This window comes from Arvicanthis niloticus, chromosome 3 (genome assembly GCF_011762505.2).
Source record: "Arvicanthis niloticus isolate mArvNil1 chromosome 3, mArvNil1.pat.X, whole genome shotgun sequence".
Classification (NCBI taxonomy): domain Eukaryota; kingdom Metazoa; phylum Chordata; class Mammalia; order Rodentia; family Muridae; genus Arvicanthis; species Arvicanthis niloticus.
In genome coordinates this window covers 86,657,241-86,685,114 of record NC_047660.1, presented here as the reverse complement: position 1 = coordinate 86,685,114, position 27,874 = coordinate 86,657,241, and the positions used below count along the sequence as shown (strand labels likewise).

At 44.7% G+C, this 27,874-nt stretch overlaps 2 protein-coding genes across 10 annotated transcripts in view; one reads left to right on the top strand and one right to left on the bottom strand.

Annotated features, from left to right (window-relative positions):
- The window catches only part of Shld2 (shieldin complex subunit 2), a 65,009-nt gene extending 55,088 nt beyond the window's left edge, over nt 1-9,921 (top strand). For all 6 annotated transcript variants that reach the window (XM_034498705.2, XM_076931477.1, XM_076931473.1 and 3 more), the window contains 4 exons: nt 2,247-2,453; nt 6,222-6,450; nt 7,887-8,002; nt 9,273-9,921. In XM_034498705.2, the coding sequence (XP_034354596.1) occupies nt 2,247-2,453; nt 6,222-6,450; nt 7,887-8,002; nt 9,273-9,514 (794 nt within the window). In that variant the 3' untranslated portion in view covers nt 9,515-9,921. The remainder of the gene's footprint in view (nt 1-2,246; nt 2,454-6,221; nt 6,451-7,886; nt 8,003-9,272) is intronic.
- A 5,731-nt stretch (nt 9,922-15,652) lies between these two features.
- On the bottom strand, nt 15,653-26,919 carry LOC117705922 (synaptotagmin-15). 4 transcript variants are annotated; one of them, XM_076931479.1, is made up of 8 exons: nt 26,767-26,919; nt 25,717-25,912; nt 25,076-25,218; nt 23,786-24,111; nt 21,398-21,568; nt 20,033-20,153; nt 18,968-19,147; nt 15,653-18,420 (listed from the first exon to the last, which is right to left on the bottom strand). In XM_076931479.1, the coding sequence occupies exons 1-8, from the start codon at nt 26,771-26,773 to the stop codon at nt 18,278-18,280; spliced, it is 1,287 nt and encodes a 428-aa protein (XP_076787594.1). In that variant the 5' UTR covers nt 26,774-26,919; the 3' UTR covers nt 15,653-18,277. The 4 variants fall into 4 exon arrangements, with proteins under 4 accessions (XP_076787594.1, XP_076787595.1, XP_076787596.1 ...); XM_076931480.1 differs by having other exon boundaries at nt 23,786-24,108; XM_076931481.1 differs by having other exon boundaries at nt 23,786-24,081.
- Between the last annotated feature and the right edge of the window lie 955 nt (nt 26,920-27,874).

The following is a 27,874-nucleotide window of genomic DNA, read 5'->3' as shown; positions in this document are numbered from 1 at the left end:
CTAAGATTTGAGATAAGTCTGACTTTTATGTTACGATCAAATAGTGACAGATGTTTGTCCAGTTGTGAAATTGACAAACACGTATTGATGACAGACATGATCACTGACCATTCTGTGTCAGCTGTGGACACGAGTTCAGTGCATGCTAAACAAAATGTAGGTCAGAGGTAGACTGGTGTGGTAGCAGAACACATTGCTCTTTTCTTAATATGACTCTTTCTTTAGAGTTAAGAATTATGTGGTAATAGAAGAGAATTTATTAATATCTCTAGATAATTCTATGACTTTTTAGTTAATATTGAAAACACCAACACAGGAATTTTGATATAAATTGTTTTTGCTGACTTCACTAATTAATCCTAAATTTATTTATAACCCTCATCATTTTAAAGTTTCAACATCTGCTTTAATACCTCAAGACAATTCCTTTTAATAGAAAAATTCAGTTTTGAAGGATTGTTTAAGTGATAGAACTTTCAGAAACTGTTGGTCTTCTTTTTTATTCATTTAGCAGCTCTTGAGGCTGTCTCTGTATCAACCTCTATAGTAGGCACTGGCTCTTGCATACTCCTAAGGTCAACAAACAGTTTCAATAATGAGAAATGATTGCCAAGTCGTTATTATTCAATACTAAAGATAATGGAATTGATGATTTGGGGAAGAATAAGAAGAAATCCCCAAATTTTATTTCTTTGAAATATGTCTTGCTAGTACGTTTGCAGCAGGCATTAGTCATGGCTTAGATTCTAATGAAGCAACATAAATCATGTTTCTTGAGAGTGATTGTTTATAATTTCACTACTGGGAGAGATAGAGGCACAAGGATCAGGAGTTCAAAGCTATTTTGAGGCCAGCCTGAGCTACACGAGACCCTGTTACAAATAAACAAAAGAATAATTAGATGACCAAAAAATAATTTATACAGAATCAAATGCTATTTTCATGCAGTTATTTTAAAATGCAGTTTACCATTTCAAATGCATAACAAATTAAGATAAAGTGCTGTCATAATATAGCTAATTAAGCAGAATAATGTGAATGATCCCAATTTATATTTGGATATATAGTTGGATATAATTTGGATAATCATATATTATCCAAAGTCAGTTTTGTCTACATTTGTAACCTGATTATATCCTAAATCCACAATTCAAATATGGATTTAAATAGATTAAAAACTTTTCTAATATAACTTTTTCAAGTTTGCCATAACCAGTAGTTCACTGATAAAACAATATAGCTGTCTTACTTACCTGACTTCCCTAGAACCACAAGAACAAAACAGTGTTTAGACACAGTAGCACCTGTTCTAACAACCTCAGTAAGGACTGATTTTAAGTTATTGAGACAAGGACTAGCCCAGGCTTGCCTCTGCTCATTAAGTAGTTAAGAATGATCTTGACTTTCTGATCCTTTTGCTTTCACTCTCAAGAGACTGCATTACAGGTGAGCAGCCCCACCCTCAGCTTATGCATTGCTGGGGATCGAACCCAGGGACTTGTGCATACTGGGCACTCTACCAACGCCCCAACACGTCTGACTTCTATGCAGTAGCAGTATAAACTTTCTTGTCAAACAGTCATGTTTTTTGTTTATTCCACATTAAAATTACAGGAAAGCAAAACGAGATTTTTCAGTATAACTTTTTTCCATTAATCAGCTATAGACATGTAGAGGACCTGGTTCAGTTCCCAGCGCCCACCTCCTATCTAATGATGCTGTCTGCACAGACTAGTTGACTTACTTGTCAGTTCTGAACAAAAACAAAACCACAAAAGTTAGTTCTTTATGAGGGAATCAGAAGGTGTCCATTTTAGTGTCCCTTTAAAAAACTCAACTAGTTAAAAAAATAATAAACTTTATAGATGTCAAAATTAGAATGTGCTGTTCTAAAAGGCAGTTGTTTAGGGACCCAAGTAATCATTAGAAAAGATCACAAAGATGGCATCTAGCCAGGTGTGGTGGTGCACATCTGCAGTTCCAGTTCTTGGAGGCAGAGGTAGGAGGAATAAGAGTTCAGAGCAGCCTGGACTCTAGAGAGAGACTCTCTCAGAAATCTTAAAGTCTGTAGCTTTTAAATTCATTTGCTTTAATGCATGGTTATATTTTGTCGTCCCCCACGCCCCCGTCCCCAATTTTTTAATGATAAAAGTTAGGTTTAGTTGATTTAATTAGGTTAATCTACTTAATCTGATTCTGAGTTTAGATCCTTTATTTTATTGACTTTTTATTTGTTTTTGTTTAAGATTGTATTTGGGAATTTAAGTACCTTTTTGTTCAGCGGAACTGCATACTAGAAAACTTAGAATTACACACAACACTGTGGTCTTCCTGTGAATGCCTATTTGATGATGATACAAGGGCAATTTCATTCAAAGCAAAATTTCAGAAAAATACATCCTCCTTTGTCAACATATCAGACTTAGCAACTCACCTAAAGGATAAGTATTCAGGTAAGATCTGTATTCATAAAATGTTTCTAGTTTCAGATGTTTCTAGTGTAAGCAGAGAGGCTACCACTGTGAGACTATATATAATTAAATATGAAAGTGAAATGTAGATCTCTATAAGTAGCTGAACCAGATATCGATTCCTCAGTCTTTTGATCACCTACTAGTTTTTATGTATAGTTATGTTTTTGCCTTTGTATATCATTATGTAGCTTATCCTGATTTCCAGGTCATGATTCTCATGCTCGCAGCCACTCTGTGGCTAGGATTACAGCTGTATGCCACCATGTCAGGCTTTGAAGTTTTCATTGTTGAAAGGTTTTTACTATGAATTCAATGTATTTAATAAATGCAGAGCTATTAAGATGATTAACTTGTTGAGTGAATTTTGGTTTGTAGTTTTCAGGAAATTTGTTCATTTAAATTATTGATGTAGCAGGGCTGGAGAGTTGGCTCAGCAGTTAAGAGCACTGACTGCTCTTCCACAAGGTCTGAGTTCATTTCCAGCAACCACATGGTGGCTCACAACCATTTGTAATGGGATCTGATGCCCTCTTCTGGTGTGTACTCACATGTATAAAATAATAAATCTTAAAAAAAAAATTGACATAGCAAAAATTATTGATATGAAGTCATTTTTTACTATCCTTTTGAATATTTATAGAATAGGTAATACTATTGATCTTATCTGATACTAGTAATTTGTGTCTCTTTTTAAAATTTTTATTCATTTTATTGATTACAGTCACCTTTTGGTGATTTTTTTTCCCCGTTTTCTCTTTTATTCACTTCTGTTCTAATTTGCATTACTTCCTTCTTTCTACTTACTTGGCTTTTGCCTTTTCTTATTTAAGATGGAAATTGAGACAGTACCCTGCCACACACCCCACCAGCAATGTGCCATGAATTTCCTGTGAAGTAAATAAAGTGTCTGGGTTTGCCAGTGCTCTGTTAATTGTAAGATTTTCTACTCTAGCTGTGGTAGAGACACTATTCACATCCCTATGGGGCTCTAGGTTGTTCTGACTCTGCTTCTACTGGCCATACTTAATCAAGATATCCAAGGGGCCCTCATATTAGTGCTGTTACCCAGGTCAGCTCAGATTCTGGTATACAAAGAAACTCTTAAACTCTTACTATACTGAGATAGTGTCAGAAACTATGTGCCAGGAGTGTGAGTGAGTGTGTGTGTGTGTGTGTGTGTGTGTGTGTGTGTGTATGTATGTATGTATGTGTGTGTGTTTATATAACAAGGTGGTAGTAATTTTAGGCATTGCTCCGCTTTGGCCAAATGATAGATCAAATCTCACTAGTCATGTTAATTCATATATGTATTGTGTTGATTAATCTTCATTGTCAGCTTGACTGGATTTAGACTCACCTAGATGACATAACCTCTGGGTGTACCTGTGTAACATAGAGGTTTAACTAAGGAGGGAACACACACCCTGAGTGTGGGCAACACCATGCATCCTATGGTCTCAAGTCCTAACTAAATAGAAATGGAAAAAGGAGACAGTGAGCTGAGCAGCAACGTCCGTCTTCCAGAGGATTCGGTGTATAAACTGCCTCACTCCTATGATCATGCCTTCCCCTGTATGGTGGGTTGCATTCTTCAAATTATGAATCAAAATAAACCCATGGTCTCTGTTGGCAGTGTGGGCCAATCAGATGAACATGTTACCACCCCCTCAATCCCCAGTGAGAGCACAACCCTCAAACTTCCACATGGTCTCCCATGGCAGCCCAGACATGGCCCTTGGCCTGGGCCAGGACCTCACCATGGCCTTCTCATATCCTCCTGTTCCTCACTGCCATTGCCGTTGAGTCTCCAGTCCTAACTTTCTCCACAGTGTACAAACCCCTCAGCTTCTCCTCTCTTCCATCTCTTCACAGAGTACTTCCTCTCCCATCTCTCCATCACACACTGGCCCATTGTAGTGGTGCCTGCTGCTGGTGCGTGGGTGTCTTTCTTCTGGCCTCCCCATTTGAAACTTAGAATTAGACTTAAAAATAAAAATAAACAGTCTCACAGAAGTCAACAAAATAGACCGCAGAACCCCATGATTAGTGGTAGCAAAGAGACAATTTCAATAAGCTTGGGGATGATGCCAAGCACTGGGAATGTGCTTGGAAATTTTAAGGATGTGCTTTCCACTGGATACCAAAACTGTACCATTGTAGCCAGTCTTTGATAGGTTGTATTCAAAAGGCCCCTAAATTTAACCCTTTTCATTATCTTATGGTCAACTACAAGGACAGAACTCATACTTTCTGTCATTGTTTTAAATATGAAAATGGAAAGAGAACATGCAGGAGCAAATAACTCTTTCTAGTCTGTTGTTGTTGCTATTATTGTTATTATTATTATTATTTTAAATTAAATAAGGGCAAGAGAAAGGAGCTATCATACTAGGGAGATTTCCCAAGGGGGTCTGCTTGCTGACAAAAGCTGGATAAGATGGCCCCTTGTAAAGAGCTGAAGACACCCAGTCTCTCCTATAAGAAGCAGAATTTGAGTGCCTAGAATTCTAGAATGCCCCTGAAAGCAAAGTCCACTTTTAGAATGGCCTTTTAATTTTTGAAAGAGGTAGGCAAATATGTAAAATGACAGAATTATATGGACAGTCTTCTGAAATAATTGCACTTCTCGTTAATTTTGTATGCGATTGAACATGTCTGTGGAAAACGGCAATGCTGTGTCTGCTACAGCTTATTAAATATGTGACCACTTATTAAATATACATTCGTACTAAGTCATGTAGAGATATGTGCCTGAGTAGAAAAAATGATGAAAGCATCTTAGTCCCAAGACTAAGGCAAATGAAAGACATCAAGGAGAGTTGTCACTGTAGAACTCCAAAAGAGATGGTCAGAAAGTAGGACAAGGGCTAGCATGGTACATCCTGGTCTATCCTTTGTAAGACGACCATGATGGCTACTCTTGATTGCTGACTTGTTTGGATTAAAAAGGGCTAAGAAATTAGTGAAGTGTACCTCTGCGTGAGTCTGCAGGGTATTTCCAAAGACAATAAACTAGTCTGACTGTAGGAGTCAGCATCTCATAGGCTGGGGGCCCAGATGGTAGAAAAGGGAAAGGAAACTCCAGCTAGCACCAGCCACCTCCCTCTGCTTCCTGGCTGCTGTGGTGAGAGCTGCCTTGCTGTGCTGTCCTCCTCCACCATGGCTTCCCTGACACCTCTGAAACCAGGAGCCCAAATATATCTCTCTGTTCTTATATTATGTCAGAAACTTTGTTTTAGCGACAAAAAGCTGATTAAAAGAAGAGCAAAGAATAAATCTGAAGGCTTAAAGAAATCCTTAAATGAGTCTGGAGAGAAGAGTCATGTTCAGACAGATTCATAGGCTGTTAGTATGCAGAAAGGCAAATGTAAGTTAGGATCAAAAGATCATAGTAGATGAAGTGGATATTCAGTCTATATTTAGTAGATAAATACACTGTCAGTTAACATGCTTGAGGTTACAGTTAATGACAAAAGAAACCACACCCCCACCATCCCTACCCCCACTCTTAATTCCTTTTTGAATGGGAACCCAGAACTCAGCTGCAGCAAGTCCTCCATTATGTTCTAGGTTCTTTAAGGAAGCCATAAGTAAGTTGAGATTCTGTAGGAAGGGATGAATTCCAAGAATAAGACCTTGGTGTAGCTTATACTGTAAGTGACTGTAAATGAACCATATTGCTAGCAGGTTTTGTCAATTAAAGTTATTGTTGAATCAAATAATTATATTATCTCATTTTTTACACAGGAGTGGTTCTGATTAAAGCCAAGGTTTCAGAGCTGGTGTTTTCTGCTGCAGCAGCTCGGATGATAGCTCTGAATGCTCACAGCACTCTGAAGAGCATCTTCTCGTCTCTTCCTAATATTACGTATGCTGGCTGTGCACACTGTGGGTCAGAACTAGAGACAGATGACAACAGGATCTACAGACAGTGTCTGAGCTGCTTGCCATTAGCTGGGAAGAAAACGTTCTATAGGTAAGGCAGCAAAGTATGATATTTTGTTGGTTTAATAGAAAATATTTATTGCATAGGACTAGAGGTGACTAAGAATGGCAGATACCAATCCTTTATAATATAACTAACAAGAGCTTAAGACGAGAGTAAAATTTCTCTGAGTGAAACCAAGAATTTCCCAGTAATGAGTCAGACTATTTTAAAGAATTAACTAGATCTTACTTTCTTTAAACAGCCATACTGAAGACTGCTCACTTTTAACCGATATCTAACAGCTTCATTCATAACTCATTTCCCCATTGTAGTATATTATAATGACAACGTAAAGGTTAAAGTGTTCTGTGGCTTCTCCCTGGATTGTTTGCAGAGACTGGAAAATATTTGTGTAGCCTTCAGTGCTTCGGTTTCCACCTTTACTTTAGAAGTGAAAGATAAGCTAGTCAATGTATGTTCTCTGGTGAAATTGTTAACAGGCTTGCTCAGTGAAAAACACTGCTTTCAGATCAGTGTTCAGGGTCTTGGATAATTGGTTTTTAGAATCATAAAATTGCAGTCCTTTACAAAGGACCAGAAGTGACTCATGTTTTATGTCCTTTCCTATTATTTATAAATATTGAAATATCTCAAAAGAAAACACATGTGTATTCAGTATTCTTGTTTTATTTATTTATTTTTGTGTTGTTTTAGATAGGGTTTTGTTAGGCAGCCCAGGCTGGTCTCAAACTCGTAATCCTACATCAGCTTCCTAGGTGATGTGCACGTGCCTTCATATCTATCTGCACTCAGCAGTTCATTTGCCTAGAAACACATGCAGGTAATGTAGAGAAGCGAGGTCAGGAAACCTTATGTCTCTGTACAGATATTTGTGTTTGTTAGAAATAAGTGAGTAAAGCTGGGTGTGGTATTGCCCATAGGCAGCCCTAGTAACAGGAGACTAAAGTAAGATCTCACGGTCAAGGCCAGCCTGGGATACACAGCGATACATTACTTTTTTTCCTTATTTTTCAATCCAGATGATTGAATTTAGTTAGGGCCTTATTCTAGGCAAATGCTATATGTAATTCTCTTTTACCTTTTATGTTGAAACAAGGTCTTGCTATATTGCCCAGTTTGACCTCCTTGAACTTATTTTGTAGCTCAGGCCAGCCTCTTAGGAAGTTTGATCTTCCTATGTCAGCCTGTCAGTTAACCAAAGGCTCCTTCTGAAGAGAAGCCTAAGACAGTGTTTATAGGGTCTAAGCCTAGAAACAGCCAACTAAGAGCTGCTAGACTAGGTGGAGTTGGTACACCAGCATTCGCATGTAATAGAGACTCAGTTGGTATTTGTTGAAATAAAGAATGGAAGAGAGAAGAGAGCAAGAGAGAGAATAAGAGCAAACAAGAGACAGACACAGAGGCAGTCACATTTTGTCTTCACTAAATTCCTTTCTATTTATGAATCTGATTCTATTTTGTAGGCCGGCTTTAATGACCATAGTTGATGGAAGACATAATACTTGTGTCCATGTTGGGTCAAAGATGATGGAGCAGATTCTTCTCAACATTTCTCCAGACTGCCTCAACAGAGTGATAGGTAAAACAGCAACACCATCCAGCTGTTGTTCTGTGAAACCGTTCACAGGAGCAGTCGGAGCACAAAGAATACAGTGCTGCAAACGAAGGAGTCCTCTGTCAGTATAAAAGTAGGAAGATAGTTTAGTTTGAGTGAGACATAAAAGCTTACATATGTTGGAAGGTGAGATCTCATTACATCTGTCTTGTACATGAATAAAGGAAGCAACTAATCTCTTTAGCCTAAATTCCTAATTGGTCAGCAAAAACACTAGGATCCTAGTCTCATAACAGTTCAAAAGGAAAAAGAAGGCATGTGTAGCATCATGTATTGAAATTAATCTATGATTGAATTTTTAAGATTTTCAGCTGTGATGCCAGAGACAGAGACTAAGAAGAAAACCAACACACCCCACCTATTAGATGATCATGCTCCGTGTGTGTCCTCATTAGCCACAGACGCCTTGAGTGGGCAAGCTAATATAGTTCTTTTGTTTGCTTAGTTTTGTAAGAGTGAGTTGCTTTTCGTGTTAATAAAAAGTTGAGCATCTAATCCAAAAATAGGAAACATAATAAATTTTATGTTTAGATTTGAGTCTTATCCCTAAGATACCATATTATGTATATATAAATATTTGGAGTAATTGGTTTTTTGTTTGTTTATTTTTAAATCTAACATCCCAGAACATTCTGGTCCCAAGAACCTCAGTTCAGAGATGCTCAGCTTGTATATGTACTCTTATGATTAAAACTATAAAACGGTAAGTGTGAGGCCTCTTTTAATATGGACATGCCCTTTTTAAAAATTTATTTTTATATTTATTTTATGTGTTTGAGTGTTGAGTGTAAACACTGAAACACCAGAAGAGGTTAAAAGAGGGCATTAGATTCCCTAGAACTAGAGTTAGGAATGGCTATGAGCTGCCATGTGGGTGCAGGGAATTAAACTCAGGTCCTCTGCAAGAACCAGTGCCCCTGACTACTCCCAAAGACATGGCCTTCTTATTTCAGGCAAGAGCAAACCTCAGTTCCTCAAGTATTTAGAAGCTGATGGCTGGAGCTGGTGTCTGTCTGGGCATTGTTTGTGCTTGCTTTTATGCTCAGTAGGAAGCACGCCATCTTTCTAGACTACCTCCAACAGTTTGAAGCTAGAAAGAGAGGTATAGAACAAGAAATGTAACATGTATGTCTGTGAAGCTTGAGGGACCAAGGGAGACAAGGAAAGCCTTCAGAATGTGTTTCTGTGCGGCTAGTGGGGTCCTGAGTGGCATGTGTGCTCTGCTCTTCCTCAGTGCCTTCCTCAGAGGTCACCTTCGGCATGGTCGCTGCAGACCTGCTCCACTCCTTGTTGGCAGTCCGTGCAGAACCTTGTGTGCTGAAGATCCAGAGCCTTTTCGAGTTGGATGAAAACAGCTACCCTCTGCAACAGAATTTCTCCCTACTAGATTTCTGTCCTGATTCATGTAAGTTGTGGAGCCCAGGACTTTCTCTAAGGCCAGAGGAGGACACAGGGGACATTCCTAGGAAGGAGTGATGAAGCAGTCTATCTTTTGAAGATGTATTTATTTTTATTATATGTATATAAGTGTTTTGTCGGTGTATGTCTGTGTGTCATGAATATACCTGGTGCCCACAGAGGCCAGAAGAGGGTGCTAGATCCCCTGGGACTAGAGCAATAGATGGTTGTGAGCCACCATGTAGATTTTGAGAGAGTGCTCTTAACTGCTGAGCCATCCAATCCTATGATCTATCTTTTGAAATGAATGAAATGACAGGGATTTTGCTTAGAGTTTTTAAAAATAATTTATTATCATCATATAATTGTGCTAAATATATAAATTATTTTTAAGAAAATTCTGTGAAGCTTTTATTATTTGCTTTTCTGTTGGTATTTTTTTTTATTCTGGAGAAATAATCTAGCAATAAAGGCAGTATATCACAGTTCCTTTGGAATTCCGGTTCCCTTATTTGGGTTTCATTTAGACCCTGATGCATCAAGGCACTGAATGTTGGAGATCCGTGTGTAAGACATCTCCTCAGCACTCACTTTCTGCTATAGACTGACAACTGTCTTTGCTGGGCTAGGAATGCAGTGCAGTTGGTAAAGTTGCAGGCGTGGTCATATCCATTATTGTCCACCATTGATAGTTAACTCTTTGGCTCCTGGCTCCTGGTCTGTCCTCAGCTCTGTATGAAGTCTCTTTCTGGGACTTCAAGCTTCCTCTCTGGCTAAAACTAGGGTATCAACCTTTTCATCGTTAGCATGAGACTTCAGGAGAAATTTCAGTTCCTTGGCATCGATTGTCTCAGTGTTCAGATAGCCAAAGGGAGGGCCACAAATGCTTCTATTTCCAGTATTGTGACTCCTGCAGTGATATTTAGTTAATTGACTGGATTAGTATTGTGAAAATGGCTGCAGCCCTGAAAGCAAGCTACGATATTCAATGTAGCCCTTAGCAAAATCCCAGTGAGTTTCTTCATAGAAATAAAAATAGAAAAAAAAAAAAAAAAACAATCCTCAAATTCATATGGAACAAAAGCACCCTTGAGCAAAGCCTCCCCTAAGGAGAGAGCAGTGATAAAGGAAGCACAGTGTCTGACTTCAGATTTCATCACAGAGCCACAGTGACAAAAGCAGACATGTAGATGAATGGAATTAAATAGAGGATGCAGAAGTCAACCCTGCCAGGTATGGAATAGTTCAAGGACATACACCACAGTGTGTACGGCATTCTCGTCAACAAATGGTCCTGGGAAAACCGGATAACCACATGAGAAGAATTCTCTTATCCAGTACAGAGGGATTCAAAATGGATCAATACCTCTAAGATCTGAAACTTTGAAAACACAAGGAAAATACTTACAAAATAGAGACATAAGCTAGGACTTCCTGGCACCTTTGGACCAGTGTGGCTGTAGAATGTGTGGCTGGGCCTCATGAAAAAGACTCCAGTAGCTCAGGAAATAAGATCAAGAACTGACAAATGGGACTGCAGATAATTTTAAAACTTCTGTGAAGCACAGAGTAAAGAGACAGCATACAGGACAGGAGAGAAATTGTCATCTGTGTTTTTGACTTGGGATTACTATCTAGAACAAAGAACAACAAACAAAATCAACAAATGACAAATCAACAGTTCTCAAAGGAGTATAAGGAGCTGGGTAGTGATAATACTCACTAATCCTGGCACTCAGGAGGCAGAGACAGGCAGATCTCTGTGAGTTCGAGGCCAGCCTGGTCTGTAGAGAGAGTTCCAGGACATCCAAGTGGTCTGTAGGTCTAAGAAGAAAATCAACATCTCTAGCCCTCAGGGACATGCAAATAAAAACTATAGTCAGAGTCCATCCATCCCAACCAAGGGAGACAAACTGCAAACATTGGTGGGAATGTAGGGAATGTAGGGAAAGAGGAATCCTTACACACCAGGTAACAGCTCCAAACTAGAGTCCATAAGCATTAAATAGACAACAGCATCATACCATTCACAGGAGGGTATGTATCCCTGACAAACACGAAGAGTCACGCACTAAGCATAGTGTGAAGGGGGCAAACAAAATAGCATTTTTCTCATTCTTTAGATAATGTATAATATTGTACATTGTATATTATATAATGCTTGATCAGGTGATAAAAGCCAAGAATAACTGCTGTAGAAATCAGAGAGAAAGAGGCAGTGCTTTGGAAGGGCCACTCTGAAAGGTTGGCTTTTTGTGAGTGATGCTCTAGATCCAACCTGTACCACTTGCTCTGAGGTAACAGCCATTCTAGTAAGTGACCATAGTGTGGCCACCATGATGCTAAACACTAGAGAGCCATAGTGTGGCCACCATGATGCTAACCACAGCAGACCGTGCTGCTATCCCAGGTTGAGCTGGAAGCCACACCAGAGTGTCTCATCCTCTGGCACCATTAGTGGGGCTCAGCCAGGCTCTCAGTCACGTGCCTACTCCCTCCTGCCCTGGACACTAAGTGCTCTAGGCTGGGTCCCTTTGGTGGACCTCCTTTGCTCACTCACTCCTGCCTGAAAGTTTGTCCATCAGCAAACTTATGCAAGCCCAAACCAAGAAAGCCAAGGTGGTATTTGCCATATTTCATTCTTCATCATTACTGACAGTTAATTTACATAGAAACATGGCAGGGAGGGAGAAGTTTAAGGAGAAAGATGGGAGGAAGATTTTACCTTCCACACACCCTGACTGCAAAGTACTGCAGTTCTGAGTTCTCTGATGAGAGGGAATACTGACATCTTGGACATCTTGGACACCTGGAAGTTGATTCCAGCTCTAGTGCTGCTCTCCTGCTGCAGGGTGCTGGGAAACAGCACACCTTCCTTTCTGTTCTACTTATGGGGGGGAGATTTCTCCTGGGCTCCAGTGCAGCTTTATCCTGCTGATGTACAAAACCTTATTCAATTCCCAAGAGATAGTTCCTCTTTTCCACAATGAAACACAATTCCTACAAGCAAACAATGATTTGAGCAAATCATTCCTTCCATAGTAAGTATTAGGGGACTATAATGGGCAGGTATTATAGTCTGTTTTTAAAATTGCATGCTAAATTCAATTAAGAAATTTGTCAATTATGTTGAAGGAGCTGAGCTTATGGAATCTAATTAGTGAATTATTTCATTATGTTTTTCTAGTTAACTATTCAGAGCCTTTTAGTAGATTGCTGGCTTCTCCCTGCTCCTTGGATTAAAAACTTAGAACAAGTACCATGACTTCCTTTTCTTTCTTTTCTTTTTCAGTATTGTGACTGCTTTGATCACCATGAGTATTAAGTAAATAGAACTCCTCTGGTAGCTTCTAGAACCACCGATAGTGTCGAGTGTGACAGTCATCCACACAAACTTCCAGCATTTAGCTGCAGCTAACTCGGTGCCTGGGTCCTGGGGCTCAGTCTTGTGCTTCTGTCCTTCCCCCCCTTCCTCAGGTGCATGTCACCGCAGCAGGATCCTGAGTATGGTCAGGTGGAGGATCACCCGAGGGGCAGGAAGCTCTGAGTGCTTCCACAAGTTCTTTTCAGTGAGGTCCCCACACCATTCCATGACCTTGTTTTGCTGCAGTGTTCGTCGGCAGCAACACCATTCTAACACCTTTACAGTTTTGTTTTTTTTTTTTAAGCAGGGGATTGACTTTGTCTCTAAAAGGAAGTCAGTTTTGAAAATATATTTCTCCGACTCTCTTATGAACAGAATTCTGGGTAAATTCTAATTCTGAGGCACTCAAGGGAGACCAGAAGGTAGCAAGAAAATAAAAAATAATCCCCCTTCCTCTGATAATTATCCTCTGACAGTTGTGAGCACAGGATGCTCATGGATCTTGAAGTAATTTGGGTGGACATTTCCAAGTAAGCAATGCATAATTGGCAAATGACTGCACAAATTACAACACATCATTATGGGATGCCAAATTGGCAGCCATGACACTGGGCCAGGAGGCAGCTGCAGGAAATGCTCTCCTCCACGGATGCAGCTTCAGGAGAGCACAGGCCCCTGGAGCTGCCTCACATTACCCCTCAAATTCTTCACCCCTCCCTGGAGCTCTGTCCATTGTTCTGTAGCTTTACAAAAAAGGCAGGTCTACTTCTCTGACCCTGGATTTTCAGCTTGGCTATATGGTTTGCTTTGGCCCAGGAATATCTGGGGTGGGGGGCACCATATGAGCAGAAGACAAAAATATGCCCTCCCATGTTTCTGCCTCCACCTTGACCAGGGCTGTCTCTGGTTTGCTGGTGCTCAGTGTGAGCAGTCATGACGCTGACCTGGTAAGGAGCCCAGCCCATCCAGACCCACGGCTTGAGAACAAGTTGCTGCAGGTGGGGCAGTTCATGCTCAGCCAACCCACAGATGCAAATGTTCATACTGTATGCACTGAGAACCCGTGGTCATCTGATATGCACCATCATTACTGCACAAAGAGCCAACTGAAGACAAGCAGCCCACCCACTTGCTTTGCCTGAGGGTTTCCTTGAATCCTGGTTCTCCTGTCTCTATCTACCAAGTTGCTACCATTCTGCCACCCCATCCCCCACCAAGCTGGGCCTTCTTTTTCTGGGAAAGGACTTTTTTTTTTTTCTGGAGGCAGACAGATGTTCACACTAACAACAACGGGGAAAGCTGAATGAAATGCAGACCTTTTTAAAAAGAGCCACCAAGTCAGAAGCAAAACACAGAGATGAAGTAGCTTCTGAGGACCACTTTGCTCTTCAGGAACTTTCTGGTTTTGAATGAGAAGCTGAGTCACCATTACCACCAGCAAAGGCTGCAGCGTCTCTGGAGCTTGGGAGATGAGAAGCTGGAGACAAACAGTACCAAGGCAGCTGAGCAAAGGTAGACGTAGGGGACTTACCCCTGGAAACGCTTGTTGAATTGTTGAGCTGAACTATGAAATTTAGCAGTTTGGGGCAATGTCATAATTCTTTTAGAAATTGGAGTCAGGACCCACAGAGGAAGAGCTCTTGTTTGGATTCCTTGAAGAAGGACACTCATGATTCTTCAAAACCTGACGATTGGTTTGCCATGCTTAGTTTAAATAATGACGGTACCCATTCATGCTTCCTCATACAGTCTTTCCACATGTACCATAGTCATGGGACACTCCCTTTCCTGCTGTCTTGTAGATTCAGAATTTTTTCTTTGTTTTCTTGACTTTGGGGAAAGCAGGATACTGATGTTATTTTCTTATGATGAGTAATTGCTCATCCTTAAAGAATTCTGCCCTTTATGAAAGTTAATTACATCAGTTGATAATTAAATTTAACACTGTCCCAGTATAACCAGGTTGCTGTTTATTTTGCAAGATGTCAAGAACAGTAGTTTGTCGTGTTGACCTTCACTGTGTCGACCAAGGTGGGTGGTGAAGGCTGCCAGTGGTGGATACTGCTCCGTGGGCCATGCTCTTAGAAACCAGTGACTGTGCTTTACTGTCTTCTCTATCCCTATTGCCTGAAGTACCATTATCTCACATGCACTGTCTGCTTAAAAACAGCCTAATGAGCATACAGAAAACCTGCTGCTTCTTTTTGTATAGAATGACCACTAATTGCTTCTCTACCAAAAATGTATGAATCTAAATTTCAAGGGTTTGAAAGGGAAAATGTTTTTATGATGAGGATTTGCATCCCTACTCCTCCTTTTTAATAGGGACTCATTATACAGTCTGGCTTTAAAGCTGAAACTCTTCTGCCTCAGCCTTCTGCATGATGGGACTATCTGGGGTACATCACTATGCCAGTATGGGGATTTGGATTTTGGTGCTTTCTTTAAAATCCATATTGATGGAGCTGAAGAGATGTCTCACAGCAATTATGCTGCTCTTCCAGAGGATCTGGGTTCCGTTTCCAGCACCCACATTAGGTAACTCCATTCCCAGGAGCTCTGGCGCCCTCTTCTGGCCTCCTTGGGCACCTGCATACATATGGTGCACACACAGACAAGCAGGCACCCATGCATACACAGGAATTTAAAGTTTTAAACTTAAAAATTTATTGTAACAAATATTTTTATTATTCCATGATTTTAAAAAGCATTTTCCTCAGAAAATAAAAATCTATCTAAAAAGAATATATATGTTTTAAATTATTTTTTATAGTTAATTGCCCTCACAGCCAATATTTCTTCTAGTTGGTGTTTTATATGTTTGATTACTATCTTTAAAATGCTATGGCTGGATGCTCTTTCAGAGATTTGTATAACAATTATAAATCTTATTTTTAGTTCACTTGTGGGTTGTCTTTGTAGCTATGTTGAGTGCACAGAACTATATTCTGAAGCCCCACAATGTAGCTATGATGGGTCAAAAGAAGACAGTCAAGATCAGTTGTGTTTAGCAGAGCCTTGATTATTTTTTACAGTTAAGATCACAATACAGTAAACATCAAAGATATTTAGAAAAATATTTTTCTTATGTATTATGAATGTTTAAAAATTAAAACTAGCATGTAAATAAACTCTTAAGCAGGGCATGGCAGCACATTCCTTTAATCTCAACTTGGGAAGCAGTTGCAGGTTGATCTGTTATTAGGTTGAGGCCAGCCTGGTCTACAGAGTAAGCTCCAGGCCAGCCAAGGATTTAAATAGAAGGCACTGTCTCAAACAAGCAAGCAAACAAACAATAGCAACAGCAACAAAAAAACCCAAATCCCTCTTTTTTTAAAAAACAAATTATTTATTTATTTACTTTACATCCGGACTGCAGTTTTCCCCTCTTCTCTCCTCCCAGTCTCCCCCTCCCCCCACACTCCTTTTCCATCTACTCCTCTTAAGTTTCTCTTCAGAAAAGGGGAGGCCTCCCATGGACATGAACTAGCCCTGGCATATTAAGTTGCAGTAGGACTAGGTGCATCCTCTCCTAGTGAGGGTAGACAAGGCAGCCCAATAGGAAGAAAGGCAGGCAACAGAGTCAGAGACAGCCCCTGCTCCTGCTGAGTCCCACTTACGGACCCAGCTACACACTGTGACATCATATGTGCAGAGACCTTAGGTTAGACCCATGTAGGCTTTCTGATTGGCAGTTCAGTCTCTGTGAGCCCTTATGGGCCCAACTGAGTTGCTTCTGTAGGTTTTCTTGTAGTGTCCTTGACTCCTCTGGTTCCTACAAACCCTACACCCCTCTTATTAAAAGCAAAAGAAGTAGATAAATATATCATGCTAATGGATTGAAAGTTGAATAATCTACATTTGTCAAATGGTTCTCATACGTGTTAAATAAAATTTGATCAAATTGCACACGTTTCTGAGGAACTGATCACCTTATTCTAAGATATTCTGTGGGAATGTAAAGAGTTTCTGCTAGAGTCACATACACACAGCATCTGAGACAGCCCCTGAGAGCTCACACTGGCCCATGAAAACCTGCGTATTTCTTTGCTGTTCTAAATCTATACATGTCTCTATAGTATGGCTGCTCCTCCTTTCACCCCCTCAGGGCACACTGCCTGCTGATTTTTTGCCATTTCAGTTTCTCAGAGGCCTATCAGATGTACCAGTCCACTGACTTTCCCTTGTCATCCGGGGAAGACGACTGTCAATCATGAGTCTCATGTTGGAGTATGGGTGTGGTAGCATCCATGGCCTCCAGGTTCCAGATGAAATTGTAGTTCTGCATCAGCAGCCTGCCCTGAGCTGTGTGTGTGTGTGTGTGTGTGTGTGTGTGTGTGTGTGTGTGTGTGTGTGTGTGTGCATATGCGCATGCAGTGAAGCTATTGGAAGCCACTGCAGTTTGGGTCACCCTGAAATCATGGAAGAAACAAACAAGTTGGTGTGTCCTTCTGGACCAGTCAGGCAGAACTGGAGTTTGCATATTGATAGACATCAGAAGTGGACCAAAGAGGCACAGATAGTGCTCCCTGCTTCTTTAACTGAAGTCACTTCAATGCAGATGACAAGAGAGACACAAGCCGGCAGTTCTGCTTTAAGCACAGTCTCTGCCTTAAGCAAGCCTCTGCCCATCTGCAGCTTAGGGTACAGACATACACAATAACAACAGGCACAGTGGCTGCTCACTAGATCAACTAATGGGCATTTGGTGACAGTGACTTTGATTCTGGAACCACTGACCTAATGAAGTTTATACCTCTTGCCATGGCCATCAGTCTTATGGACAATACCATGGTCCCATGGATTCACCTGTCCAAAGTAAGAGTTAGTAGCTAAATGCCCAAATTCTGTTAACCAGGTGACCATGAAACCCAGCAAGAGATCACCTGAAGTAGGTGTGGCATTCTGAGGAGGATGGCTGTGGTTAAGATGTTATGTAATTTTGGGTGCCATGTGTTATATGGCTCCAGGGAGGGGCTACACAGCAAGCTGTGCTGACTACTGGTTGACCTCTTGGTGTGTGGGTGGACTGGGTGAACTGCTCAACAGGCCTCTCCCTGTGGTGGCCCACAGTTCACTCTGCTGGGTGGAAGACAGAGAACCCCCAGCTTGATAAAACAGTGCAGCTGTAGACTCAACCCACCACCAGCTTTCCTAGGTGCTGGGACTCAGCTAGTACTGTGCTCCCATTCAGCAAGTACAGCTGTGCTTCACCAAATAGAATATCAGTTCTCAGCCCCTGAGATCCTGTCTGAGGTCATGACCTTGATCAGGAGCCCTGAAGATCCAGAGGGGTTAGGTGGATTGGGAGAGGCTCCTGGCTACAGATACTGTCTGAAGCTGAATTGTGTCCCTTTTCCTTCCTGCACATGAACATTCATGAGCTACTCACTGGCTCAGGCTAGCCCCGCAGTGCACTGAGTGTTAGATGAGATATCCATTGTGTTGTTGCATATACTGATGGGGACACGGATGGCTCAGGGCTCCGTGGGTCGGCAAAGTGCGTGCCAGCGCTTCACCAGCTCCTTCGGCTTGCGGAGCATCTCGTCCCAGTGCTCAAGCTCTTTGCCACGGGTGTACATGTAGGGACCCACTACCACGCGGCCCAGGGGGTAGCTGTCTGCAGGGGAGGGAAAACTTTGTCATATTCTTAAATACAGAAGCCTAGTCACCCTCATCCTGTCTGCACTGACTTCTCTCGGTTTCCCATTCCCTGTTCTCTGGAAGGAAGTAGCAAGCTCCTCCTCCCTCATCCCGAGCCACCCAGCACTGTTTCCTCCCCCTGTCATCTTGGAGGAGGAGACCAGGTGAGAGCTTGCATTGCTGCCCTGTCCTTCACTGCCTGGCCCCCTGCCCCAGGTCAGGTGAAACCCCAGACATGTTGAATTGCTATGGGAGAAAGCATTTTTTTGTAAGAGGAAGGCCTCTTCCATTGCTTTCTTGCACACTGGGCAAGAGCATTAGGCAGTAATATCCACCCATCATCTACCACTGGGGAGAAGGTCCCGTGGGCAAATATCTCAGCCTCTCCAAGAGCTAGTTTCTTTAATCAGAAGCAGGGACAATTCCACTTGAGGGTAGCCACTGAGTACTGCCTACAACTGAGTAGCCCCCACTTCCCATTGCCCCAACACCATGTCCCCTGCTTCCCATTCCCAAGGCCTTACTGTCCCCTTCTGTGATCTGCAGCACCACCAGGCTAAGGCTGGCGGTGTCCAGCTCATTGGTGTCAGCCTTGAAGCTGAAGGTTTCATTGTACACAGGGTTGACGGAGCCCAGTACAGCCGAAGTCCTCTTGCATTTAACGAATTTGTTGTGATTCATCAGAGACACCTTGACAAACACTCCTGTGGGCAATGCACATACACTAGTGGGCAGGAGAAGTAGGCACAAGCCCAGCTCCTAAGGTAGGATCTCTGGCTAGAAGATCCCTCCATAGGTACCAGATCCCCATCACTTTCTGGTTCCTGGCTGCGCAGGCCAGCGGATGTGACTGGAGCAAACAATTAGTGTGATGCTTTATGACCCAGGGAAACCTGGCTTCCTTTTCCTTTCTCTGGTTCTGGAGGCTCTCATGGACCAGTTTACTGGAACCTGGCACCATAGCCCAGCCTCCCTATTGGGAAGGCATTGCTTCTTGGGAACTCAGGCTTTAGGCCTTCTTAAACCCCTGCCCATCCAGAAGCTGAGGGCTTCGGATGGGGTGCAGATGAATTTGGATGCTCTGAACTCCAGCAGGTAGCAGGCATCTTCCACGAGGTGATCAGGGTCAGCGCCTGGTTCCAGTGTTCTGGAAGGCCAGGAAACTGTAGCACTATCAGGATACCAGCATCCCCAAGGAGTAGGAACCTTTCCTTGGGCATGGGGAGGTGTGGGGATGGATGAATCTGAAGACACTGGAACTATTCGGCAAAGGGACAGGCAAAGTAGGCAAGGCAGTTCAAAGAACCAAGACACTGCACTGAGGAGCGGGAGGGCAAGGTCTCCAGCCAGGACAGAGCCCTTGGTACCTAATGTTGCCTTAGAAAAGACTTTTGATACCAGAAGTATCCGCAGAGGGAGGACAGAGCAGAGTAGAGGAAGTGCCGAGTGCTTGCTCTTAGGCACATGAAGCACAATTTGGATGCCTGGTAGGGAGGTCAGACTCTGCCTAGCCTGGGTTAGGCTCACTAGGAGGAACCTTCTCTAGGATGGGGTGGTTAGGGAGTCGGGGTGGGGGAGGGATGACTCACTGACAACACCCCTGTCCTCCTGGAGCTGGAGACCCTTGGCCCGGAGCACGACCACAGTCAGGCGGCTCAGGTAGTCATTGTAGCCGAGGCAGAACTGGAGATCACCAAACTCCGAGGGAGGCTGGGGAGGCAGAGATGGAAGCATGTACTCCTGTCACTCTGGCAGGAGGCAGAGGAACTCAGAATGATCTCCCTCCTCCAGCGTACAGGTCCAGGTGCCCATGACACACCTGTGTGGCTTCCTTTGAGAATTGAACCATTTTATAGACAGGAAAACTGATGTCTGGGTATTCCAAAACATTTGCGGATGGAGTACATGTTAAGCATTTCCAAATCTAAAATGATCTGATAGTCAAAACCTTTTAAATGCCAAATGTTAAATTATATACAATGGGACTTTGCTTTACGCTTCTCAGTGTGTGTGCATGCACACATGCAAGCACATATACAAGCATGTACATGTATACTCAGAAGTGCAGGTCCATGCAGGGGCCAGAAGAGGACTTTGGGCACTCTCTGCCTCTGTCACTTACGAAACCTGAAGTCCTCTGTCTGTGTTAGGCTGGCAGATCAGCCAGCTCCCAGACTCCATCAGTTTCCACTCCCCAGTGCCCAGTTACAGGGCTATAAGGCCATATGCCAGGTTTTTATATGGGTGCTAGAGATGTGAATTCAAGTTCTTTTTTTTTCCAGTGAATACTCCTATCCACTGAGCCACTTCTCTACCCCTTATGCTCAGAATTAGTTAAAATACTGTATAAGGTCATACCTGCACATATAATGTACATTGAATTGGACTTGGGTCCCCTCCCCAAGATAGTTCATTATGTATATGTAAATATTGCAAAATCTGAAAAAAATCTAAAATCTGAAACCTTCCCAGTCCTAGGCATTCTGGGTAACCTGTAGTAATGGGTCAGAACCTAGTCTCTGGATTTTAAAGCCTGTTTGGGCTCACATGGGTCTTCCCTGAGGAATGGGAAATGAGAGATAACCATGTCCCTGGACCTAGGCCTTCACATTTGTTGTGCCCTCTTTCACAGCCTTCTGACCTGTGTGGGTATCCAAATGTGCATGTCTCTTTGAGATAGAGGCTTACTTACATAGCCCAAGCTGGCTTCCAATTTGTGATACAGGCTAGTGGCTCAGCAGATGAAGCCTGACTATCTGAGTTCAGTCTCCAAGACCTATGTGGTAGAAGGAGAAGTAGCTTCTGCAAGTTGTCTTCTAACCCTCCCTCACAGGTATGCCATGGCAGCCCCCTGAGGGAAGATGCTGGCAGGCGTTGCCAGGTGGGCCCTGTGCATGTCGTGGCTACCCACAGTATGCTGATACCCAGTGGTATGTGTCTGGTGACCATCTCACCTCCAGGTTCTCAGCTTCCAGGTCTCTCCAGATGATACGGTGGTGGTCCCCTGCCAGGGTCTCATTCTTCAATGGGAATAGCACCTGACCCAGGAGCTGGTGCTTCCTCTGCTTGTTTACATGGTACACGGAGAACTTCAGCACTCTCTGGGTGACACTTTTGCTGGATACCTGAGAAAAGAGAGGACCCAGGCCAGGGTCAGGTCTGGGAGTAGGGGCCAGGTGGATAATATAACATGTTGGAGACAGGATACACATCCAAACCCAGGCTTCCTTGGGGACTCCTCTCAGCAGCAAGGCCCAGCAACCTGGGGAAGTGCATACATAGGCTTGAGCCTCATCATACAGTGTTTTGAGAGGACTTGTACCCATTGTACCCAATGGGGCCCCTTGGTACCCTAGTAATCAGAATCTGCCCTTGGAACATGTTTGCTTGCAGAAAAAGTGTGCCAGAAATCATGGCCTGGTCGTGTGGAGATGGGCTCTCTTTTCTCTGAGCTGTGGCCTTCACAGCTGTGAGGTGGGATCACAGTTCTTCTTGTCTAGGTGGTAAAACCCCAATCTCTGTGTCTGGCCTACAGCAGATGGCCAAACAGTACTAATTTGCTTCTTCAGATCCATCTTCCCAGAGCACAGAGACCAGGATCACATGAGGGCGTGGTAACTGGTCAAACTGCTGACGATAAGGGACAGAGCTATCATCCCTAAATGCAACGCCCTTTTCAGCCCTTGCCCCATCCAAGGCTCAGGAAACAGCTAAAAGAGATCGAAGAACGTAAGAACCCGATGTAGTGGTGAATGTCTTGGATTCTAGGACTTTGGAGACAGAGGCAGTAGGATCTCTGTGAGCTCCAGAGAAACACAAACGTGTACCGTGTTGCAGACATTTGGACGGAGCTACTTGGGGCAGCAATGGGGAGAATAGGACCATGCTTTACTGGAAGCACACATAGGAAATTCTCGAGAATAAAGAAAAATTAATACTAAAAAGTTAATATTAAAATATCCTATGACAAGGTCCTAGCATTAAGCTGTAACCAAAGAAGGTGGAGGAGGAGGAGGAAGAGGAGGAGAGGGAGGAAGAAGAAGAGGAGGAAGGGGAGAATGAGGAGAATGAGGAGGAGAAGGAGGAGAAGAAGAAGAAAAAAGAAGAAGAAGAAGAAGAAGAAGAAGAAGAAGAAGAAGAAGAAGAAGAAGAGGAGGAGGAGGAGGAGGAGGAGGAGGAGGAGGAGGAGGAGGAGGAGGAAGAGGAGGAGGAGGAGGAGGAGGAAGAGGAGGAAGATGAGGAGGAGGAGGAAGAGGAGGAAGATGAGGAGGAGGAAGAGGAGGAGGAGGAGGAGGAGGAAGAGGAGGAAGATGAGGAGGAGGAGGAAGAGGAGGAAGATGAGGAGGAGGAAGAGGAGGAGGAGGAGGAGGAGGAAGAGAGAAGAGAGAAACCAAATTTGAATAAATAATAAGTAAGATAATCCCTTAAAACAAAACAAAACAAACAAACAAAAGCAAAGAAAAAAACCAAGAAAGCCTTTGGGTGTGAAGGCCTGGGGAAGTGAGAGGAGCAGAGCCAGCATCCCTGGTTAGGTCTCCCTGTAGGAGGGCCTCCTCTGGCTGGGCCACACCTCTTCCCAGCTCTCAGCCTCCTGGAGGAAGGCCTGAACTGTACTCCAGCCCGTGATCACATGCTTTCTGGAAGTGGACTGGCCGCTCCTTCCCTCAGGCCATTGTGCTGCACAGCTCTTGAGAAATGTTTGTTCAAGACCTCTTGGCAGGTCCTTCTAAGAGGCCCTGGACACCTGCTGTGGTTCCCAGGCTGCTGTAAGCATGGTGGCCAGGCTTCCTACCCAACCTTAGACCCAGGGTGTGGCAAAGGCACCAACAGGCACAGCCATGACGCCTGTCCCTGACACCTACACTAGGACAGGCAGTTTTGGCCCCAACTCAGATAGGCCTGAGGGTCTTCCTTGGATGACCTTGTCTATAATGCCCAGAGTATTGGGTCACTTTCAACAGCTCCAGCGGCCAGAGCCTAGCATTGAGTAGACATTTCAAAATGTGCTTTCGCTTTCTTCTTTCTCTAAGGCAGCCAGGACAGGAGGAACCCAGGCTCTGACCACCTCTCCCTAGGCCTCATTAAACCAAACCAAACCAAACCAAACCAAACCAAACCAAACCAAACCAAACCAAACCAAACCAAACCACCACCACCAACAAAAAAATCCCTCCTCACCAGGGGCTACCTCCTGTAGACCCTGCTCCTACCTCTGAGTAAGAGCTGGAGGCTCAAGTGTCAGTCAGGGCTGGAAAGCCTTGACTGTAGGGGGTCAGGTTATCCTGCACAATGCTCCCTGCCAGGGAGCCCAAGGGCACTGGATACCACTGCTCCAGAAGTACCTGGAAGATGAAGTTCTCATCAAACTGTGGGCTGCAAGTTTTGCGTTTGGTCTTGGACTGGAGGAAGCGCCGCTCGTCAGGCAGCAGATGGAGCTTCACCAAGGTGCTGCAGGTCTCAGAGGGGACCTGCAGTTGTTGAGCCTTGATCAGGCCCACCAGCAGCCGCTCAGACTCCTGCTGGTACTCCACCGAGAACCACAGCCGGCCCAGGCAGCCATCAGGGAAGCCCGTCTCACTCGTGTCCTCTGGGGACTTGTACAGCTCGGGGTTGATGCTCCCCAACACACACGCATCTCCTACGACAGAAGGGAGGGAGGTCTGGCCTGCTAGAGAAAGACAGGGACATGGGGGACAGTGGCCAGCTCGGTGCATCCACAGCATGGCCAGACCACTCATTATATGCCAGAGCCACTCCACCTGTCCCTCTGATTGCCCACATCTCTGGAGATCAGGGTTTGCTTTCTAGAGCATCATTCCCAGGACCTGGCCCGACTCCTCTCTACAGTGTCTAGGGAAGTGACCAAATACTGCCTTTCTTCTTACTCTTCAACTTAGAATGGATAGCTGCTTACTGGCAGGTATCCTGGGAGATCGTCAGAGGAAGGAAGTGGCTGCTAAACTCTGCTAGTACCCCTATCCTTCTGCCCTCTCAGTTGGCCAATCAATTCATCATCCTGGGGCAGGACCCAGTTCTGTACAGAGCATGTGTGGGTTCCAATTCTATACTGAACGCTTTACATTTTTTGTTTTATTTCTTGTGCATATGTATCATATGTATGTATATATCAGTACATACACATATATGATGTGTGTGTATAGGCATGCACATGATGTGTGTGTGTGTGTGTGTGTGTGTGTGTGTGTGTGTGTGTGTAAGTCAGAGGATAACCCTGTCGTGGAGCCTGTTCTTGCCTTTCACTTTACATGGGATCTGGGGATCACACACAAGCAGTCAAGTTTATATGGCATATGCTTTTTACCCCCGCAAAGCCTTCTCATGGGTTCCTACATCAAATTCTTGCTGCCCCTGTGTCCTTGGGCAAAGCATTGCTGGTGCCCAGCTTCAGCTACAAATGAGGCCGTAGTTCTCTCCGCTTCAGAGGGAGGAACTCAGTGAGGTCCAACTCCACAGCAGCATATGAGTGTGGGGTGAAGCAGGCACTTGGTGAACAAAGTACCAGAAACAGTGGACATGTGGGAACCCTGGCATCCTTGGGCTGGCCATGGGAGTGAAAGCAGATGGCCAGACCTAGCCAGATCAGCCCCTGCCCGAGTCCTGGAAGGACTTACCAGGGTTGGCACTGGAGGTGCAGGTCATGTGCTCTGGGACAGGGCAGGGGTCCTGTGGGGCCATAGTCCAATCACCACCATGTAGGGGCACCCAGTCTCGGCCTTGGTGAGAAGAGGGTACCACAAACGGTATACTTGGTAGCCTGTCCAAAAGAAAGGAAACCACATGTAGATGGCAAATGAGTTATGTGACCTCGATGCTCAGCCAAGAGGCTGAGTGCCAAAGGCTGGAGAAAGAAGAGCCAGGGAGAGCCAAGAGCATCATTTCTGGGGCTATACTAGGACACACACACACACACACACACACACACACACACACACACACACACAGCCTGTCTACCCATAATACTGTGATGTGGGAATCAGAGCACAGCCTTTGACAGCAGCCTGTCTGGCTTGTAATTCCTAGTTGCGGTATCTCAATCTGTATCCTTTGAGCTAGTTTTCCCAGCTGGAAAATGGGGTTTACAAAGCCTAGCTGGAGCTTATTGTGAAGTTTCTGGGGTTCCTTGGCATAGTTCCCAGCATGCTCATGGCCTGAGATAGGTACCCCGCAATAAAACTGTCCTCTCCCACCTTGTCCCACCCCACCGGCAAGTGCTCAAGCAAGGACTTAGAGAAAGAAAGGTCCAGAACCTCACCTGCCAGGTAGGGTCCCAGCATACTGGCAGAGCTTGTCCTCTTTTCTGCTGAAGGAAGAGGTGGTGGCCTGGTCTGGTGTCTCTGGCAGTTCCTCATAGGAGAAGGTGGCACAAAGCCTCCTACACAGACAGTAGCTCACTCCGATCAGCAGCAGTAGCCCCCCAATGATGCCTCCTATCGTCAAGGCCAGCTGCTCTGAGGCAGAGACCACCAGAGCAGGCTGTGAGTCACGTGAGGAGAGCCACCCACCAACTCACACACCTCTGTACTCGGGAGTAAGCAGAGTCAGACAGTGCCCCACCCCAGGAATGGCACATAAGTAAGATGCTTGCTGGTCTCAGCCCAAAAGATTTCCCTTGGGAACAGTTGGCCCTGAACTTGGTTGTGGCCATGTTCCAGAGTAGAAAGCAATCCTTCCCTCATAGAGACTCCGCTTCCCTGGGTTCCTGCTAGGGTTTGGATGTGAGCTTGGGTTGTGGGCGCCGTGCACTTAAGAAAAGTCCAGGAAGAAATCGCTGCCCCGTGGCTTGGCAGAGCTTAGTTTGGGCGGTGGGTGGGGGTGGGGAGACCTGGAATCAGATGGGAGTCTCCACATGCTCTAAGCTCTGTAGCAGTGTCCAGTCAGTCTCTTCCCCCCTCCCCCACCCCACCCTCTATCAAGGGGAACCCATGCTTTGGGTGGAAGGTGGCAGGCAGTGAAGCCTATTGTAAAGGGTTTGGCAGATTGGAGAAATGAAGACTTAAGGATCCTTGGACTCCCGAATTTTTCAGGGACTCCGGAGGCTACACCTGGAGTTACCAACAAAGCTTAGAGGCTTGGTCTCACTTGCTGGTTACAGGGAGTGCAGGTATGGGTTTTCCCAGGTTCAGGAATCTACAAAGCTGCTTGAGAAGGCGGGACCGGTACACATCTTAACGGTAACCGAGAAGAGCTAAGCTGCACCCTTCACTCCATTTCCGAGGTTGGCAGGGTCGAGACAAATGCTTGAACTGTTGGCGGAGAGCAGACTCCGCGCCCTGGGACAGGGGTAGGAGGTGAGGCCACTTACCTGCCATCGGGTTGCTCCTGGGTGGTGCGGCTCCAGTGCTCAAAGCCTCAGGGATGCTTGGACAACGCGACCTCCAGAAAATGAAGGCTGCTGCGGGGTGGCCGGGAGGCAGGGCTCCAGCGCCCCAGGTCACGGCGACGCCCCGCCCTGGTGCTGGCCCCGGCCCGGGAGGGGCTCGGAGGCGCTGCTGCAAGTCCGGAAACCACGGGCTCCGGGAGGGGGTAGGTCCTAGGCGCCCGTGCCAGAGGCACGAGCAGCTTCCTGCTGGCCCTGCTAGGTAGGGGGTCACTTTCAACACTGAGGGTAGAGCAGAGCCTTCTCCATCAGCGTCTGGCAGTGGACTCTGCACCTGGTATCTTACACATGGTGTCCCTGGCATGAGCCTAGCCTGCGTGCGGCCAGAAATTCGCCTGGGTCCTCCATTGATTTCCTTCGAGGGCTGAGTTGTACCTCCTTCTAGACCCCCAACCCAGTTTGGCTCCGGGGAGCCTTTCCAATCCTAGGCCAGCGTCCCTGAGCTTTCCTGGGCACAGATACTACCTGCCTGGTTGTCCTAGCAGCTGTGTGGAGCTTCAGGTTACACAAGGTCAGATTTCCAGGTTTCCAACCCAATCTGTCACTCACAACTTTCTGCCCAAGCCTTTCTCACCTAGGTTGTCAATAACACCTCAAGAGTGTTCATGTGAACATTAGAGGCTCTCACCACCTTGACAGTCTTAAGGTGACTTAAAAAGTGTGTAAGGGATGGTAGCCACTATTAAGGTGACAATCTGGCCCAGGTGATCATTAACTGGGTCTTCCCTGTGATTGTCATTTGGCTGCTTTGATAATGGGAGGCTCTGCAGGAATTTCCAGGGATTCCTACCTGTGAGTTCTCACCCTCAGTAAGCACCCTTTTTCCATTCCTGTAGAACTTCCCTAGGAAGGTGTAAAGCTCCACTCCGAGACCCAGTGGCTTCTGAGAGGGGACCCAAGGAAATGGGGGAGGGGAGGTCCATCTTGTGTTTTACAGTCATTGAAGTAAAACCCAAAGATGAAGCTTTGCTGCTGGGTGGCCAGAGGTGCTGGTGTGGTGTCAACGAAGGCTGCATAGATGGGTAGGTTGATG

Excerpts from the sequence above, each read along its gene's own strand:
- LOC117705922 (XM_076931479.1), bottom strand. Across the intron at positions 24,112-25,075 it reads CACCTCCAGTGCCAACCCTG|CAGGCCAGACCTCCCTCCCT; the intron begins GTAAGTCCTTCC and ends GTCTTTCTCTAG. Across the intron at positions 18,421-18,967 it reads GCAGATCACAGAAGGGGACA|ACAGCTACCCCCTGGGCCGC; the intron begins GTAAGGCCTTGG and ends CCTCCCCTGCAG.